The 21,557-nt window shown below is 32.5% G+C and overlaps 1 protein-coding gene across 2 annotated transcripts; it reads left to right on the forward strand.

Moving 5' to 3' along the window:
• Positions 1-3,016: 3,016 nt before the first annotated feature.
• LOC127707870 (galactoside alpha-(1,2)-fucosyltransferase 2-like) lies at positions 3,017-15,346 on the forward strand. Of its 2 annotated transcripts, XM_052212616.1 has the most exons (4): positions 3,017-3,133; positions 5,139-5,192; positions 8,483-8,551; positions 10,930-15,346. In XM_052212616.1, exons 2-4 carry the CDS (start codon positions 5,141-5,143, stop codon positions 11,916-11,918), a joined length of 1,110 nt encoding a protein of 369 aa, XP_052068576.1. In that variant the 5' UTR covers positions 3,017-3,133; positions 5,139-5,140; the 3' UTR covers positions 11,919-15,346. The 2 variants fall into 2 exon arrangements, with proteins under 2 accessions (XP_052068576.1, XP_052068577.1); XM_052212617.1 differs by lacking the exons at positions 3,017-3,133; positions 5,139-5,192 and adding an exon at positions 6,492-6,672.
• The last annotated feature ends 6,211 nt before the right edge of the window (positions 15,347-21,557 follow it).

A 21,557-nucleotide genomic window follows, 5' to 3' on the forward strand; every position in this document is an offset into this window, starting at 1 on the left:
AAATGAACTTGCGATTATCGTTCGGGTGTCGGGTATATGTGGAACACGCTATAAGGCGCTTAAAAACTTTCAAAGTCAGTGGAAATCTATGGAAACAACCGAAAAAAAAACAATCAGACTGTAGAGCTTTGTGCATGTTTAGTAGAGATTGATTGGTTGTTGTTTTTGTTTTCGTCCAGTGACAAATAGTTCATGCATTTTCAGGACGAGGTTCAGTAGTGGAGTGACAGATTGATATGTTCGAAGAACAGTAATTAACATAAAAAAATCATACTGGCTTATTATGCGATTTTTTTTTAAATCTAGAAGTGCATACTTGAATTACAATCAACCCCCTTCCCCCGCACACACGTTCACCTTTCCCGTCTTATAATCACAAGCAATGATATCAGAAAAGGATAATTCTAAATTAATATAATTTTAAATGAACCAAGAAGTGTGTAGGATACCTGGTTATTGAATTTTACCGGTTTTAATCGATAATCAATGTTTTGACACAGTCCCCGTATTTAAAGTCTAATTTGTCAACCTCAGCGTCGAGTATATACCTTTTCGTAAAACGTCAAATAAAATGTTCACGTGATTCATCTAATAAAATGCTCACGTGATTCATCTAATAAAATGCTCACGTGATTCATCTCAATAAAATGTTCACCTGATGTTGATTGCGTAAAATTCGTCTCAACCAAAAAGTGTGAAAAAAAATTCCGGAATGTTCCTCCGCCATTTATTCAATTTTGGTTGAGTTTGAAGAATGATGGAATACTACTGAATTTTAAGTAAATGGAACAATACTAAATTTTAAGTAAGATATAACAAACCTGAATTTCAAGTATGATGGAACAATACTAAATTTGAAGTAACATGGAGCAATACTGAATTTGCGAGCTTTAATCCACCATTTTCTACATAAGAAAATTCCTGTACCAAGTCAGGAATATGACAGTTGTTTTTCCATTCGTTTGATGTGTTTGAGCTTTTGATTTTGCCAATTGTTAAGAGACTTTCCGTTTTGAATTTTCCTTCCTTGGAGTTCTGTATTTTTGTTGTTTTACTTTTGAAGTAAGATGGAATAATGCTATATTTGAAGTAAGATGGAATAATGCTATATTTGAAGTAAGATGGAATAATGCTTTATTTGAAGTAAGATGGAATAATGCTATATTTGAAGTAAGATGGAATAATGCTATATTTGAAGTAAGATGGAATAATGCTATATTTGAAGTAAGATGGAATAATGCTATATTTGAAGTAAGATGGAATAATGCTATATTTGAAGTAAGATGGAATAATGCTATATTTGAAGTAAGATGGAATAATGCTATATTTGAAGTAAGATGGAATAATGCTTTATTTGAAGTAAGATGGAATAATGCTTTATTTGAAGTAAGATGGAATAATGCTATATTTGAAGTAAATTTAATTTGAAGAAAGATGAAACAATACTAAATTTGAAGTATGTTTAATTTGAAGTAAGATGGTGCAATGCTGAATTTAAAGGGTGTTTAATTTGCAGTAGGATGGAACAATACTGAATTTGAAGTATATATAATTTGAAGTAAGATTGAACAACGTTAATTCTCCGTACATTAATGTGTCTGTAACAGTCATACCCTCGGTGGTTTCATAAGTTATAACTAAGTGTTTTTGTTCTATAAATACTTTGGTCTTCAATAAATGTTGGATTGTTTAGACAGCTGCTACGATGCTTACCTTAAGATGTTCGTTGTTTTATAGTTGTTTGGTTGCTGTCTTTATTGGCGTACACGTCACAATATTTAATGTTTACATTTTGTAATACTAGCTACGGTACGCTTTTAAAGGATACGATACAGTAGCAGGGGCAGATTATATATTTATTTTAAGTTAACGCGTTGTTTTGCGACTTGCTAATAATATGCATCCGAATATGTCGAATTTTCAGCATGTTCCTGTTAATTTATCATGAAAATCATTTGACCCATTTTTTAAAACCAATAATATTATATAATATTGAAATTTGGTTTATGGAAGAATATTATTCAATTTTGAGAGCCATTATTAGAGCCAGGATGCATGGAACTATCTGTGATCTTACACAGCTTGATTCAGCTTTGAGTGAGTGCATTGTCAATTTTATAAAACAGTTCTTGAAATTATAAAACCTCATGTTATATTGCTGCAAAGTTTGAGTTAGGACGGTTTGAACTTTCCATATACTTTTTTTAGAATTAACTGTCAAAAAATAAACTCTCTTGTTCAAGAAGTTTTCAAAATAAATGCCTCTGAATTTTTTGGGAAATAAGCATGAAAACTACCTACACCTCGTTTCGAAAATGCATGAAGTATATTGAACCGGACATTTATATACAATACATCAGGCACAACTTTAAATCAATGATTCTTACGAAAATGAATTAAATCATCATACTTACAGTGTCTAAATTTAATATAGCTTATTTAAAAAAAAAACATGTACATTTGTTTTTTAAATATTAGCTTATCTTAAAATACATTTATTTTAGATATTTAACTACTTCCCACCAGAGATGTACGTAGGTCATTATTTTTACAACCTGCAGATATTTAACTTATTATATTGGATTTCTTTGTAGACATACACAAGGATAGTATAAAGCTTTGTTTGTAAACGCTTTTTTGATCAATGCAAATATACTTTGAAAACCACTAACCGTGCTTTTTATCCAGGTAAGCATGTTATTTAAATTCAAAAGATACTCATCGACATAAATGAAACATGATTAGCGTTATTTTGACAAAGCTTTTTTATTATCGATCTAGACCAATTACTAGAGAAACATCTTTTAGAAAATGTATTGAAAAACACACACCTTTTATGTTCACCAAGCTTGAAGCTTTAGAAAAACACATTTAAAAAATTCTGACTTTGATCATAAAAATAAACAACTTGTTAAGTGTGCAACTATTGTAACGTTAGATGCGTGAGCTCTAAACATGATTAACTGGACAGGTGCAGTAAATTCTTTGCAGAGTATATTCCTATGTTTACTGGATACAATCAACTAAGCAAAAAGCTATATTATAATAAACACTTCCGGTTAGGGGCACATGTACATAACATTCTGTAGTATAGTAAGAGAGGAAGATGAATCAATGTAAATTTTAGTAGCAGGTAATTTTGATAGTTATTTAAATGTTGCTTTGGTTTAATTATACGTATTTCATTGACTGTAAACCACGCTATGTGTGTGTATCATGTGTATGGCCTCGTCACAGTTTCTAACACAAGGAAGGGATCGATCATTGACTGTAAACAACAGAATAACCATACATGCTCGCGTTCAACATATCGAATACAAGCAGGGATCGATCAGGGAGATTTCATAAAAATAAGCATATAAATTTTTCATTAATGTCCTTTAAAAAATAGTTGAATTATTAGTTTACATCAGTTATCATTTGTCGATAATGAACTTTAGATACATCGAATTATGGGAGCGCAGATACTTCCAGCGACAAATATTACATGTTTGTTTAGGTAGAAGACATATTAATGTCGAATGAAGATTACTTGCATTTATCCTGTTATCTACCATGATTACACTTTATACAGATAACATGAAGTAATAAACGTATCATAGCATACTAGTGATGTTGATTCTATTAAAAACAAATCCAACTGTTGGGAAGTAAAATAAAACACTAAACGTTTAAGCGTAAATATTAAATTGCAGGATAAAAACAATATTCGTATATTGTAGGAAAATACAAAACATATGTGTACTCGCTTCGAAATAGGAGAAAAGCTCGACAAGCCTCGCTTTTCTCTCTGTTTTAAAGCTCGTACAAATACATTTTATATTTTCCTACAATGTACGAATATCATCTATTTTACTAGATCCACGCTCTCGCGCACTACATAGCAAACAAACCACAAAGGGAGATGTCACCTAAACGGGACACACTTTTTCTGCCTCATACCCGACAAGGCTTTGTTATAGTACCTCCTTGATATCAGTTCTTAAATCGTTTCCCAAAAAAATTGTTAAAATTAACTTAAAAGCTGTTCCAATGGTAAAGTAAAAGTACAAACCGACGACAAATAAGTCATTATTGAAAACAAAGTATTGTTAAGCAGGGTCTATGATGTAGGTGTCTAACACTAAAAACTAAGTCTCTGTTGACTGAGTTGTGTGTTGTCCCGCAACAACACACACACACACACACACAGGACCAATAAACAATAATACGAGTCTACTCCGACTGTAAGGACTAATTCTAGCAACAAACGACGACTCTGACTTCCGCGGTATTTGAATTAACAAGTTCAGCATGGAAAACAATTTACATAGTTGTTGCTGCTCAGTGTAATACTAAATCCAATCTGCCATATCGAGATGTTGTATATAACAAACCAAAAACACACTGGTATAGACTTGAAATTATTTCTCTAAATGAGTGACAAATACAATTTACGGATAATAGAAAAAATAGAACATAGCTTATAATCAAAAATAGAACATAAAATTGAGAATGGAAACGGGGAATGTGTCAAAGAGACAAGAACCCAACCAAAGAGCAGAAAACAGCCCAAGGCCACCAATGGGTCTTTAGCACAGTTAGAAACTCCTGCACCCGGAGGCGGGCTTCAGCTGGCACCTAAACAAAAATGTATACTAGTTCAGCGAAAATAGACGTCACACTAAACTTCGAAATATATAAATGAACCAAAATTAAAAAAACGTACGAGGCTCCTGACTTTGGTCAGGCGCAAACATGCGGCGGGGTTAATTATGTTTTGTGAGATCTCTACCCCCCCCCCCCCCCAATTCCTCTAGCCAATGTAGAATATACAAACACACAACATTACACACAGTAAAACTCAGTTTAAAAGAAGTCCGAGTCCGATGTTAGAATAGGTAACAGAAGAATCTAAGTGAAATTACAATGATGAACATAAATTGACTAGAACATCTAGCAGTTACTGACATGCCAGCTCCAGACCTCAATTAAACTGATATCGAAAGATTATGTCTTCGTAATATAAAAATCAAGCACAATCCCTCCCGTTAGGGCATTAGTATCATGCCATTATAAATTATACGAGAAGAACATAAGCCGTATCATGCCAAAAACTGGTTTTAGAATTAATATTTTTTTTTTATTTCCGATTTTAGATATGAGATCCGGTTGGAGAATTGTTAGCTGTTTTTACTCATCAGTTAGATTTGGTAAGTTTTTTCAATATTTTTTTTAAGCCTGTGTGATACATTTTTGACATAATATAATTGTATATAAAATAAGAACTCACAATCGACTACACGATCAACGGGGCATGGAATGTAAGTTTTAGCTATACTCTACCAATCGACTATTACTACAAGGTATATCACTAGTGGACAATGAACGAAGCGATGGTAGACCTTCATTGTTACTCTATATATATTGTTGGTGTTTAGTTTCAGCATTGTGTTTTTTTAGAGTTAACATTAGTCCGATTGGTATATAACTCCGTTTTAAAGACATTCGTGCGCTTTAGGTATGCACTTTCGTAAAGGATTGATTGATTGGTTGCTGTTTACTTAAGATCCAGTGGCAAATATTTCATTCATATTTAGGACGAGAACAAACTAACAATAATAATAGGCTGGCTTTGTAGGTCGACCAAGATAATTAAACTGCGTGAAGGGGCAGAAATGTTGCACTGCACCCCTTAAATAGGTTTTGCATGAAGAGAACATGTCACTCTCCCTACATAAGGCATCCGATTTAATGATGTTTGCACCTTTTGGTTTTTAATTTTTGCCAAATACTCGGAATCCTCTGGTTTTATCCATGTAGTGCCATTAAAAATTTTGCCCGCTAACTCCTACTTTTCTTTTCATATTTTTATAACATATAGTTTTAAAAGCCATATTGGAAAATATAATAAGTGTCTTGTTATTTTTTCATAGTTTTTGAAAGAAAAAAGGTGCCAATGCTAAATGTATGAAAAATCTGGAGAGAATCATTTCCCGCCAAATTTTCAATGGCTTATATCTCGAAAGCGAGCTCACTGACCCTTCATTTTTTTCTACTTTTTTAGTTCCTTTATTTATATACTCTCAATTTATAACTGTGTTTTAAAAAGCTTGTTAATTTGAAACGAGAGTAGCGAACATCCTTAATATGTCCATTCAGATTGGACGTGGCTAAGCATTTATACATCCTGCAAAGACAAATACACACCCTTGGTAATAATATTATCTGAAGTCTTGATTTAGATACTCTTCTTATTTTAAGTTGCATATTTTATTTTATCAAGTTACATTGCGCATATCAATCACCACTGTACTATTTAAATGGCTAAGGATACTTTAAAATTAAATATCCAACAACAGTTGATGGCTCAATGTCATAATTTAATTAAATAGATTAGTTTTGTACAGTTACCATGATTACGCCATGCGCATTTATTCAAAGACTATTGATATTGTCCGGGTGGGCTTTACAGAATAGAGAATAAGTGGACACAAAACATAAAGAATCAAAAAGAATGACAAAAACAAAAAAACAAGTACTGAAACTGAGATCCCGTTCCAGAGCCTCGTATTTTAACTTTTTATATACGCATCGATATCAAATTTTATTCGACATGTTTTCGGATTGTTTTTCATCCTATAACCATCTACTCTGGATGTTATACGTTTCTACTATATGTTCTTTTCCAGGGTAAATATTTCATTTTTTTTTATTTTTTTACTCCTTTCCCACTCTTTGGAAGCAAAAAAGTCGGTTATTGGAAAATGAAATATTTTGTTATGCTGTCCCTTCAAAATAACTGTTAAATAATCTAGTTACAATTTTCTAGTAGTACTGGAAAAGCTTTGTTTTTGTAATTGTTAATTTATTTCTTAAACACATTCTTTCTCTTTGTACATTAATTACAATTGTGATGGCTTCTACCGTTTTAGAGATGTAATACATAGCTCACAAAGGGCTTAACAAACACATTTTGTTTTTGTTAACTTAAAATGAAAAGTTTTCAGCATGTTTGCCATACGGTTGCCTATAATTGCTTACATCCATTTCATTTGATCTTTGGTGGATAGTTGTCTCATTGGAATTCATACCACATCTCCTTATTCTTATATTTGTTTATTTGTTATTTTCTGTCTGTAGATCTATAGACCTCGCTTCAACCGTAATTAAAGCAAAGTAAAGTAATCTTTATTCAAAGTCGAAGTGGGTGTCCTTCATTTCTATATTCTTAAACCTTTTTGGATTATTTTTCTCTATTCTGTAACCTTTTTGGATTATTTTTCTCTATTCTGTAACCTTTTTGGATTATTTTTCTCTATTCTTTAACCTTTTTTGGATTATTTTCCTCTATTCTTTAACCTTTTTGGATTATTTTCCTCTATTCTTTAACCTTTTTGGATTATTTTCCTCTATTCTTTAACCTTTTTGGATTATTTTCCTCTATTCTTTAACCTTTTTGGATTATTTTTCTCTATTCTGTAACCTTTTTGGATTATTTTTCTCTATTCTGTAACCTTTTTGGATTATTTTTCTCTATTCTTTAACCTTTTTGGATTATTTTTCTCTATTCTTTAACCTTTTTAGATTATTTTTCTCTATTCTGTAACCTTTTTGGATTATTTTTCTCTATTCTGTAACCTTTTTAGATTATTTTTCTCTATTCTTTAACCTTTTTGGATTTTTTTCTCTATTCCTAACCCTTTTGGATTATTTTCCTCTATTCTTTAACCTTTTTGGATTATTTTCCTCTATTCTTTAACCTTTTTTGATTATTTTTCTCTATTCTTTAACCTTTTTGATTATTTTTCTCTATTCTTTAACCTTTTTGGATTATTTTTCTCTATTCTGTAACCTCTTTGGATTATTTTTCTCTATTCTGTAACCTTTTTAGATTATTTTTCTCTATTCTGTAACCTTTTTGGATTATTTTTCTCTATTCTTTAACCTTTTTGGATTATTTTTCTCTATTCTGTAACCTTTTTGGATTATTTTTCTCTATTCTGTAACCTTTTTAGATTATTTTTCTCTATTCTTTAACCTTTTTGGATTATTTTTCTCTATTCTGTAACCTTTTTAGATTATTTTTCTCTATTCTTTAACCTTTTTGGATTATTTTTCTCTATTCTGTAACCTTTTTGGATTATTTTTCTCTATTCTTTAACCTTTTTGGATTATTTTTCTCTATTCTTTAACCTTTTTTGGATTATTTTTCTCTCTATTCTTTATATTTTTCGCCCTTTATTCTATACTTTTTATCCATTATTCTGTAAACCAGACGCCACTTGTATTCTTTCTATTCTGTAAACCAGACGCCACTTGTATTCTTTCTATTCTGTAAACCAGACGCCACTTGTATTCTTTCTATTCTGTAAACCAGACGCCACTTGTATTCTTTCTATTCTGTAAACCAGACGCCACTTGTATTCTTTCTCTCATTATTTTGTATTTTGTGAACGCAGTTTCTAGTGATACATCTTATATGAACAATATCTTTTTTCAGTATACGTAAAAATGGCACAAATAAATATTTGGAACATAAGTGGTCATTTTCACCATCTCCTAAAAAATAGTAAGTAAAATTAATGATAATATATGTTGAAAAAAAGTTTAATTAAATTGAGAATAGAAACGGGGAATGCGTCAAAGAGACAACAACCCGACCAAAGAGCAGAAAGCATACATGTTTCTTACTCCATACGGAGTTTTATATGGCAATATACGGGGGAAGAAAAGGGACATTAAAAGGGTATTATGATGGAATGCTTTCACTGTAACAGTTATGTTTAAGTCACTTTAGAATATGAGACTCTCGACTTTTTATGTACTTTTGTCTCCAAAATCCTCATATTCGGATTTATTCCAGAAAGAGATGTATGGCGTACAAAAATTAACGCCTATATACTTACATTTATTCAAATCGAAAAATCTTGAAAAACACCTTTTCTCACAACAATACTTATTCATCAGAATCATAGCCTAAAAGAAATCAATGCAAATAGTATAACTTTTCTTTTACAGTACATTTTGCAATAACATGAGCAACACGACGGGTGCCACATGTGGAGCAGGATCTGCTTACCCTTCCGGAGCACCTCCTGAGATCACCCCCAGTTTTTGGTGGGGATCGTATTGCTTAGTCTTTAGTTTTCTATGTTGTGTCTTGTGTACTATTATTTGTCTGTTTGTCTTTTTATTTTTTAGCCATGGCGTTGTCAATTTATTTTCGATCTATGAGTTTGACTGTCCCTCTAGTATCTTTCGCCCCTCATTTTCAAAGAATTTAAAAACAAGACTTTTTTTAATTATTGTCAGCTTACCCTATAGCTAAGTGCATATTTTCTGACATGAACCTGTATGAAACTATTCAGATAACAAATTGAAAGCATTTCAGAATACTATAAATGTATAGTTTAGTAGTTAATCATTCCAAAATTCAAGGTTATGCAAGATATCCGATCCTGCCTCTGTCTATACTCCACATCTTACTGTATGCCTATTTATCTATAAAAGTTCACAATTTCTGCCTGAAATGATCAATTTCAATCTAATTGAAATTAAACCCATTAGCTGCTGCCGTTCTGATATGTCGGATTTATATATAACTTCATGAAATATTTATAAAACTTTATATTTGAGTTAATTTCATTAAAATCTCTGAAGATAAACCAGATTTTGTGAAATTTACATGTTCTCTTTTTTCTCAATATAGGTTGTACTTCTGTAAATATCGACAAGGCAATTTCCCATAGAAACTCCTTTTACGGCTAAAACTGTGCCACTTTTACTATGAAGTTTCGTACAAAATTATATCCTAGAAAGGAAAGTTCATATGCGCTACTTTTTTATTTTCAAAGATCAAAACATAGGCCTGTGCGGCATATATTCAACATTTATATGCTTCAAACTTCTAAGAGTTTAAACTTATACATAAACTCTGTACCATCCCTCCCTTCCCTTTGGGTCTTTCTTAGAATTCTGTTTGGCCGCTATCCATGTGTATTTATACTGGTAACATTCCCAAGTTATGTTTCTATGAGATGAAACATAGAGACCATATCTGGGAACCAGTATATAAACAAAGCAAAATAGCTATGAATATTATATATCTCCCCTAAAAGAGGCGTGGTTTGTGAAACAGCTGTATTTACAAAGTCCAAAATATAACTATTGAATTGTCATTTGAGTTATACATTATAAAAATATGGAGATGTGGTATGATTAACAAATGAGACAACTATCCACCAAGTTCAAATGAAGTTTGTTTGAAATTGAGTTGCACATATGCTTAAGAAAAAAAGTGTGAAATCTTAAATACTAATTTTGTGTCAAAAGCCAAGCTCCGTAGGGAAAATGCCAGGATGTACTCGAGTCGATTACTTTCAAGTACAGAGTTAGATTCTTAATGGCAAGAAGAAGAGAAAGAACATATTCTTACAAATGTGGAATTCTCATCATTAATAAATTGTTTGTTATATTTGCTTGACATTCAGCGGTAAATATTCAAACAGTATTGCAGTTTACTTACTTAACAATTTTTGAATTTTGTAATTACATGTAGGTTATCATTTAAATTGGATCGAAAAAGGGAAAGAATTTAGACTGTCTGTGTTTTTGTATTCTTTTGTTTCGGGAGTAACGTGTCTAGGACATATGTAAGTAATTAGAAAATAAAATGCTCCAGTATTTCAACATCTTACATATTATGTTACAATTATATATATGAGATATGATTAAGATTCTTTTAACTAAATAAATTATTTATATTCATATGAAAAAAAAAACAAACTTAAAAGTGGTGATTTGAAAGAGTTTGTCACCTGTTGGTGACCTTCTGCTGTTGTCTGTTCTATGGTCGGGTTGTTGTCTCTTTGACACATTCCCCATTTCCATTCTCAATTTTATTTGGTTGCCTTTTACCTATATGAAGAACTATGATTTTTTTAATAGGAACAGCGAGAAAAATTGCAGTAATTTGCTTACTTCTGGCAGGAATTTACTATACGTTTTTTTACCGACAGTCTCTGCTTGATTCACTAAACCAGAATCCTTCACACAAATATAACTGCAGTTCGATTGCTTATCAGGATAAGATAGGAATCAAAAGAAACAAATCTGTGTGTGTTAAATTCGGAGGAGGATTAGGAAATCAACTTTTCCATTTTTGTTTTGGATATACCGTAGCTCGAAAGAAAAATATGCAGTTAGTAATAACCAGAAAAAATATTTTAACACAGTATTTCAAATTGGTGCCAAATCATTGGAAGAATTATGATTTAAATGCAGATATTTGTGAGTGTTTGCCATTAATAACTGATAAGGGATACGATTGCGGATATGACAAGAAATTAGAACATTTACCAAGTGACCAAGATTTATCATTTTTAGGATTTTTCCAGTCCTGGAGATATTGGAAAAAATACGAGACTGAACTAAGACAGATACTTCAGTTTCAAGATAATATTTTACATGAAGCAAAATCTAAGTTTAATACCATTCTTTCAAAATACCAAAAATATGAAGGCATAGAAACTATAGGAGTACATATACGTAGATTCGATAGGTATGACACAGATGAATTTGGTAAAAACAATGCACCAAAAGAATATATAATTCATGCCATGGACTATTTCAGAAATATGTATAAAAGGTGTTTATTCCTCATCTTTTCAATTGAAATGAAATGGACTAAAAAGAATATTCCACAAACTGGTGACATTTTCCTTGTCGAAGGAAATTCAGCACCGGTAGATCTTGCGATGTTAACGCTTACAAGCCATACCATAATGACCGTTGGAACATTTGGCTGGATGGCTGGATGGATGACCCAGGGGAAGACAGTTTACTACATGCACCCTGCCACGCCTGGATCTGCATTTTCTAAACTTTATTCGAACTATTCTGATCATTTCTATCCTGGATGGATTCCGATGGAATAAATAAAGTGACAGACGATACACATCTGGTCTAGTGTCATCTAAAGTGTCTAATGACGTCATATTAACTTGAAACTGAAAGAAGTAAATTTCACGATTTTTGCGGAAAATCTAAAATAAGGTAGAAATTATTTTAAGTAATTTCACTAACTGTAAAATATACCAAATAGTTAGTACAATTACTAAACATACATTAAGGGTTCAAGCTACGGTCTTGAGGGCTTCAGTCACTTTTGGGTGATACAAAAAAAACCCGACCTTTTTGAACTTAGTCGTAAGGCAGTATAAATTGCATGGGCTTAAATACATGAAAAACGCATGTTTATTGTGTTCTTTCATTTTTCCCAGCATTTCATTAGTATACTAATAAATATATACAGATAAAAATTAAAACAAATCAGCTGTTATCTTGTAAAAAGATGCATATCACATTAAAAGAGTTACTATTTGATATCTTAAGCAGCCAAAATATCGTCCTCCATCTAGAATAGATTGGAAATTAGTGTCAGCACTCAACAGAGACGCTTTTTCATCAAACTGTAAAACTTGGCGTAAAAAAAATTAAGAATACAGAAAAATGGCCTACAAAATAGAATACAAATTGAAATTCTCCCTTTTTCTTCTTAGTCAAGACATTCTTTGCTATGATGATGATGATGGATGGCTGATTAACGTTCTGCGGCAAATTAAATGGCATATTCAGGACGAGAACATGTTTAATAATGTAATATGAATATTAACCCTGCTTTGTACCGACACGCGGAGCTGGATTTTTAACGTGCTAGTTCACAAGGTAACAGTCCGCAGGAAGACATGTCACCATACCCGGACACATTATTCTGACTCCGAGTCTTTGCCTTTACTCCTTAATGCCGGGTGCTTAGCGAAGAAGCAGCAAATACCGATTTTAAAGTCTTTGTTTTCACCCGACCGGGGTTCGAACCCACGACATCCCGCACACGAGACGAACACGCTACAACGAGACTACCGAGGCTGTTTTTTTTTTTTTTGCTATGCAACACAATTCAAAATACATAAACCTAAATGCCCTAAAGTTAAATGGATGGTGTACTTAGGAAAGGATAAAATTTGAGTTATCTTTCTTGGAACTAAATTCCTATAGTCGATGGTTTGTACACAGTATACGTGATTACAATATGGCATCAATTTAATTAGACTGAAACAGACAGACAAAACTCATCTGATTTTGAATTAACGGGTTTCAAGAAGACGATGTTTCATATAAGTTCATTGTAATTTTCCTCTTTCTGTAAAAAACGTGTTTATCATGAAGCTACGGTAAACGTTGCAAATAGTGATCATATTAATTTTTTTTTATTAAACTCGAAATGAAGGCAAATCAGTTAATATATTTATAACACCTGTCGTTGATTTACTTGAATGTCGTCTACCTGACATAAATATGTCGCTAGGTAGATTAGTGTACGATGTTTTTTTTTCTTTTATAAATTTTATTGACGAATTTGATGAAAAATACATTCATTTTGAAAAACTTTTCGTAAATGTTTGACGGGCACTAGCGAAATCATATATGATATGTAAAGATATAATTTGTGTGACACATTAACAATATCGGGGAAAAATTAATTAATATATATGTCTTTTATATATTTGTAAAATGAATTAAGTTTGAAAGTAAAATTTCTAATATTTTATCAAAATTGTTTACACCAGAAATTTATATTTCTTTTTAATTTTGTTTTTGTTTTTTATGCATGATTATATGAAAATTGTTACAAAATCTAGAGAACTTTTCAAAGAGTGGCGAAAAATACCAAAGGGATATTCAAACTTATAAGTCGACAATAAACGGACAATGCCATCGCAAAAAATGAAAAACGATGAAAACAGAAACAACAGTATACAAAACACAACATGGAAAACTAAAGACTGAGCAACACGAACCCCACCAAAACCCGGGTTGATCACAGGTGCTGCGGAAGGGTAAGCAGATCCTGCTGCACAGGATTCAAGTTACAGATATTGTTACCATGGGTAAATCAACCTAAGTGAAATTGGCCATACCACTTTTCATTACTAGTATTTATACTCAGGAACACAATCAATTTCATTTTTTTTTCTATTTTTCTAAACAATCACTTTCTCCTAACTAATTAATTATAGGTTTCAAAATCAGACTTTGTATTCTATACTTAAGTTATACTAAAGATTTGGATAGAGTTTTCAGAATAGTGGACAATAACATGTCATAAGGTATACCAATATTTCATATTCTCTATGTCAACGTCATAGACATACAGTAATAGAGATATGTTCTTCAGGCTTAATATGCGTGCCAATCCTAAATAATTGTTATTCAACTGCTAGATGCTCAAGAGAATGTCATCCATAGAATTGTACGAAACGTTTGAAAAATTAAGGATTTGAAAGCTGCTACAACCGAATCCTGAAATTTTAAAATATGATATACCTATGTGTATATCCCATGACCTACATTGTATCATTTTTGGATCGGGATAGGTAGGGAGGTAATAAAAAGGTTGAAGATATATAGACTGAATTTAGTAGACATGTGAAATCCTTAATTTAAACAATTGGCCTATTCATTTACCGTGGATTCTTTTTCTAGAATCAACGCTTCCTAAATTGGTCGCTGAAATCGACCCACTTAATCATATTCAATTGTTTCCTTTGAGGGCCTAATTTCATTAAGTTTGAATTTGATAATTTACTGATTCTGTTCACTAATGGAATTAATTTAAAAACTTACCTTTAACTTTTGTAATTTTTATATGCTTTCACTTGGAATCGAACCCCTCCTTGAAATTTGTTATGTGTGACTGACATCAACACATCGACGAAACCTCTCGTCTACCAATGGGTTGCAATTTTGATGTCTATTTTATATATATAAATGCACATACGATACACATTGGTACAACGGAGACACAGGATTTGTTTTATATATACATAATAGACAATCGTAGTATAAGTTGGTAGCCGGGAGGTTAAGATCCATGAGTTATAGAGTCAAGTTAGAAGTAGACACTTATCGGTTTAGGTTCGAATCCCTGTTTTCTCTTCGTTGTCCCTATTGTTTTGTTTTTCCGTTTTTCTTATTTTGTATGTTATTGTGGATATTTTTTTAATAATGGCGGGGTTTCCCATCTAATTTTTGGATCATTATTGGAAAATTCACGTAAAAAATGATTACATTCGATTTGTGCATTTTTTTATATATATAGTATGATTTCATCTGTTTTACTACATATAGTTAAACATGTTTATTCGCAAATACCCAATATGCAAGTAAATTGTGATGTGCCTACAATAAGGTTTCTTGCTAGTAATTTCGGTAACATACTTATCATATATACTAAAAATAAGTTCGAATATGTCGTATTCTGTAAATAACGGATAATATTCAGATGCATAAAAATTTCAAGACAGATGTGTTATGTTATATTTTTAGTTCTCTAACCAATTAATTATGAACTTTGATTTATTAATGCATCGTTGAACATGATAACAGGGTTATTTATACTCACTTACATTACCTTCTTAATAAGAAAAGGCTTTAATTTTGAAAAGACATCAAAACAATAGTTTAAGTTATAAAAGCAACAGGGCTCATGGTTTCTTTTTCAAGAATCAACGCTTATGCATTGCATCTATAATACATAATTCATGTATAAATCTAAAAAAAAAACAAAGATCAATTTCCTTTCAATGTATAAAAGTACAAAACATGGTTAAACCGCGTTTTCCAACAAGTGCCCATACAATAACCCCAAGTACCCCCCCCCCCCCCCCCTGTGAATCATTGATTGATTGTTGGTTGCTTAACGTCCAGTGGCAAATATTTCATGCATATTCAGGACGAGAACAAATTAACAATAAATACAATAGGTAGGTTCTGTAATAGGGGCGTCCGAGATTAAGGTCGGAGAAATTTAGATTGCCACGGGAAATGAGGGTATATTGGATAGGGACAGAAATTTAGCCTTGCAACAGGTCACCTACGGACCCCTCTAAGAGTTGTTGCAAGGGATCTTAACGTGCAAAGAGCGTGGCACTCTCTTTACACGAGTCATCGGATTTAACGTCCCCATTCTGACCGGACGTGACTGCAAATTTGTACATCCCGCACAGCCAAACGGACGTCCCACTTTAGCAAGGGTTTTACTGCCGGTCGGAGGAAGAACAATGCAGACCATACTTCTATTCCCCAGTCACCCTTGGGGGCGCCTTTAACAATGAGAAAACCCCATACCGTATAGTCAGCTATAAATGGCCTCGACATGTGAGAACAAAAAAAAATATATTTTGAAAATGGATTTTGTTATTAAGGTCTGTCTAAGGTAGGACTTTAATACTAATATTTATCAAATTCCTTCATTTTTAAAACACCACAGTAATTCGAAAATGATATATTGATTGTATAATGATAATACTTAATGGATAAATATTCAAATTAAGATGCTTCCTTTTATATCTATTCATGTTTATTGTTCTCTAGAATTATCTTTTGTTTTATATATAAACAGTTAATAGAGAAATAAGAAGATATGGTGTGATTGCCAATTAGAAAACCCTCCTCCAGAGATCCAATGATATAGAAATTAACAACCAAAGGTCCCCGTACGTATGAGCAAACTAATACTGCATAGTAAGCTTTGAAAGATCCCAAAATGACAAATGTAAAACAATCCAAAACGATAAAATTGACTGCTTCATTTCAGTACAAAAAAATAAATAAATAACAAATACAGTAACAAACGACAAACACTGAGTTATAGCCTCTTAATTTTGGACAGGCACATAGAGATGTTTGTTGGCGCCAAAGCCTCCCCTAACATGGGACAGTGGTGTTACGGTACGACATAAGGAAAAACTATAAAGGTCAATTAAAAGCTTAACTCATCATCGCTACATAGCACACAAATTCCCTTACTTCCAAACTACAATCCCGTCCCCTTTTCCCGAATGGGACCTACCGATTTAGACTTCTTACCGTTTGTACTAACATGAGTAAGACGACGAGTGCCACATGTGGAGCAGGATCTGCTTACCCTTCCGAAGCATATGAGATCACCCCAGTTTTTGGTGGGGTTCGTGTTGCTCAGTCTTTAGTTTGTTATGGTGTGTTTTGTGTACTATTTTTTGTTTGTTTGTCTTTTCCTTTTTTAGCCATGGCGTTGTCAGTTTATTTTCGACTTATGAGTTTGAATGTCCTTTTGGTATCTTTCGACTCTCTTACAAAAACACGAAAGACGCAAAATACAGATCTGAGAGTACTCACAGTTACTGAAAGCTAGTTCAAAACAAATAAAAACTAATAAAAAAATCATTTGTTTAAGACTAAAATATCAATCAGTTCACATCTGATGAATTTACTGTAAAGACGTCATTAACAGTCAGAGAAGAACATGACATTTGTGCAATGCCAAAATATAGGTATCGAAAGATTGTAGAACCATGAATGTCCATAAGAGTAAAACAAAGATTTTTATTTAGGTTTTAAATTACAGATAACAGAGTAAATATTTGATCCGATAAAAACAATATTCAAAGATCTAATTACAGTGTCGAACTTATAACCTTTAAGATTATTTAAAGGATCGATAAGTTTACCCGGATCGTATCTAAATTTACGGGCTCGATAAATAAAATCACAGAACAAATTAGGATGTGCTATCCCGTTTGAAATAAGTTTTGTACAGGTACAGCTAAACTTCCAGACGAAATCTTTATAAGAATTTAGTTAAGATGTTAAGTAATTTGTTGTTACAAAATCCCTGATTCAATAATTTACCAGTAATACATAGATAACGTTCATTGAAATCCAAAACGTCACTACAGACACGGGCATATTGAACGAGTTGTGATATATAAACAACGTAAGATGGTACCAAAAGAACATCACTGTCAAAAAAAGGAATAATTAACAAATAGAAAACAAAAAATCGTCCCTTTTGTCGTAATTTTTTGTTTAGAATTTCCCGTGTAAAACTGAAATATCCATATATAAGAAATGACAGTTATAACCGTTTATATTTGATTTATCTAAAGTAAATTCTTAAAGGTAAATTTCGGCATTATATTTAGAAAATGATTCATTATTTAACGAAAAATATCTTCAAGAAAATGGTAAGTTATGTTGAATTTATCAATTAAATGCAATGTAGACGGGTCTTTACTGAGTGTGGCAATACACTGTGATTCATAAGAGTACATGAATCAGTATGTTTGCTTTGGGGCGCAATTGGTACTCATAAGAATACCTACAACCTGTTGATAAACTTTATTGCTGAAATGTACATTAAGGTTGTCAAGGAGAAAATGTACAGCTTCACTTATCTTCTCCGGTGAGTATATCTAGCAAATTTAGCTTGCTCATTAGAGAAGAAGGTTTACATGAGTTACAATCAGATTTTCCAAACGACCATTTAGTTAAATTGGAAAACCTTTTATTGATAAAATAGTGTCGAAGTGTAGTGTAAAGAGTTGAAAAGTCAAAAATATCAAGTGAATCAAAAGGATAAAAAAAATATTCCTTTAACAAATATGATACCATTGTCTCTACTTTAACTACATTAAGTATCGTTTCAACTTTCCCTGCTCCTCCTTTAATTGTGTTTTTACTTTATTTATACCATAATATAACGTTTGCAATATACAAAACTCCAACCTAAAGGTGTTTGTATTATTTAGCCAAACAACAATACTGATCAATAGTTGTTTTTTTTTCATATGACTTTTGTTTTTTGACCAAATTGCTTCAGAGGATTGCACATTTCATCATTGCAGATATAAAGGTTCAGAATAAATATACGATGAAAAACAGTTCATGTTTAACATTTTATAATGTACGAAGAGGCATGTTCTAATGAAAAAAGAAGTGAACATACTGATTTTTATTAGACAGATGACATGAGTATGTTCTTATATAGAAGACAATGATTCAAGGTTATCCCACTTTTTTCTAGAGATTATTTCACGATTATCTAATTGATTGATTGTTGTTTGCTAAACGTCCGGTGGCAACAGTGTCAAGCAAGATCCACAGGCGTTTGGGTACAGGATTTGAATAACAAAATTCTTTTTTTGCACTGAATATTCCAATTTCCATTTTTATACCACACACTGAACACTACAAAGCTTGCCCTACCTGGGTTTGGATGAATTTATCCCCTTTGGAAACTAAGGCAGCTAACTGAAGCCATTTTGTTTTAAACTTGGCTTTACGTGCAAAGTTTTATCAAATAGAAGATAATTATTTCTCGGACCTTTTTTGGACAACTTTTCGAGTTCGCTGAGCTAAATAAAAAGTAGAAAATAAAAACCCGGGAAAACATTATTTCCCTGAGGTAAAATTTAAGGAAAAAGTAGCCTCTCCTGCATTGTTTATGAAACTTATGGGCACGTAAAGGCAGTTTTATTGACAAAACTTTAAAGATTGTCATTCCATGTATGACTTTTGATATTTTTATAAATGTCCGCTTCACGTTTGACCTATTATTCTCAAAAACATCCGGTTTTGATCTTTTCAGTTACGCACTACTTACAAAGGTGTTATAAAATAGCCAGCAGGCACATCCAAATAACAAAATAAGAAACAAATAATGTTTAGTACTATGAATAGAATTTAATAGATATTTAATTTAACTCAATATGTTCGACGGATGGCGGATGTGTTCAGTGACGATGTCTTCTTTTATGACATCGTTTTGTAGGTTGCGTTGTTTCCTCAGTTGTTGTTGGAATGGTGGTGGTAGATGGTGGACACCCGTCTGGTAGCGTGTCATTTGCATCACATGGAGTTGCGCCTGTACACACCGATACCGTTTCACATGGAAGTGAAGCTGTGTCTGAATCTGCAGGAACAAATAATAACTCAACAATAAGCAAACAAAAAGAATATACAACTACAGTGGAGATCACTTCTAACATTTCATTAGAACTGTCAGAATAATCTGTCATAGAACTGTTCTCAACTGTCCTAGAACAGTTCTACCTAGAATAGTTCTACCCTAGAACTGTTCTAAGTTGAACTGTCAGAATCAGTTCTAGGTAGAACTGTCAAGATCAGTTCTAGGTAGAACTGTCAAGATCAGTTTTAGGGTAGAACTGTCTAAAACTGTTCTAGGTAGAACTGTTCAAATCAGTTCTAGTCGTAGAACTTTCAGCAGAACTGACCAAATCAGTTCTAACCGTAAAACTGTCAGCAGAACTGTCTAAACCTGTTCTAGCCGTAGAACTGACCAAACCTGTCAGGATTGTAGAACAGTTCTAAATGACGTCACTTCAATTTTTTAATATATATTATATTCGTTTGACTTATTTATATTTAAGACAAAGAGTTCTTAAAACTGTTCTATGGATAGAACTGACTAAACCAATTCTAGCCGTAGAACTGACCAAATCAGTTTTAATCGTAGAACTGTTCTAGCCGTAGAACTGTTCTAGTCGTAGAACTGACAAAAGATTTGGTCAGTTCTAGGCAGAACTGTCTTAAACTGTTCTTGGGTAGAACTGCAAGATCAGTTCTAGGTAGAACTGTCTAAATCAGTTCTAGGTAAAACTGACCAAATCAGTTCTAGGTTAGAACTGTAGAAGCACAAAAATGTCGTCATTCACCTCAAAAGCTAACTAAACCTTTAAACCGACTTATTCGGAAAGGATATAGTTACGATACTGTTTGCAAGTCATAAAGGATTGCATATTTTGGTATTAATATTGATTCACTCATAGGGTCTTTGCATCGAAAATAAACACATTTATTCTAAAACCAGTTGTTAGCATGATACGGGTTATGTTCTTCTCATATATTTTATGATGGTATGATACGAAACCCCTTACGGGAGGGATTGTACTTGATTTTCATATGATGAAGACATAATCTTTCAATCAGTTTAATTGAGGTTTTGAGCTTGCATGTCAGGAACTGCTAGTAGTCATTTGTTCATTTATGCATCATTGCCATTTTGCGTAGTTTCTTTTGTTACCGATTCTGACATAGGACTCGGACTTCTTTTAAACTGAGTTTTACTGTGTGTATTGCTTTGTGTTTCTTTTTTCTTCATTGAATAGAGGTATAGGGGGAGGGTTGAGATCTCACAAAACATGTTTAACCCCGCCGCATTTTTGCGCCTGTCCCAAGTCAGGAGCCTCTGGCCTTTGTTAGTCTTGTATGTTTTTTAATTTTAGTTCATTTATATGTTTTGGAGTTTATAGTGACGTCCATTTTCACTGATCTAGCACACAATTTTATTTAAGGACAGCTGAGGACCACCTCCGGGTGCGGGATTTTCTCGCTGCATTGAAGTCCCTTTAGTGGCCTTCGGCTATTGTCTGCTCTTTGGTCGGGTTGTTGTCTCTTTGATATTCCCCATTTCCATTCTCAATTTTATTAGCTAGAACTGTCTAAAAGGTGTCAGGATGGCAGTTCTACATACTGTCGTAGAAAAGTTTTCCAGATAGATTCTGACAGATTTGATGAGAGGTTGAAAGTGATCTCCACTGTAGCAGAAATATACCATTTAAAATAGTAATTAAAGATTGCAAAGTTTTGCAATTATTTATACTCAGTTCAATTTAATATACACAGCTTTTATAATGTACGTTCGAAAATGAAGGCACTACACTTCTTCAAGTATT

Source organism: Mytilus californianus, unplaced genomic scaffold, assembly GCF_021869535.1.
Source record: "Mytilus californianus isolate M0D057914Y unplaced genomic scaffold, xbMytCali1.0.p SCAF_7, whole genome shotgun sequence".
Classification (NCBI taxonomy): Eukaryota; Metazoa; Mollusca; class Bivalvia; order Mytilida; family Mytilidae; genus Mytilus; species Mytilus californianus.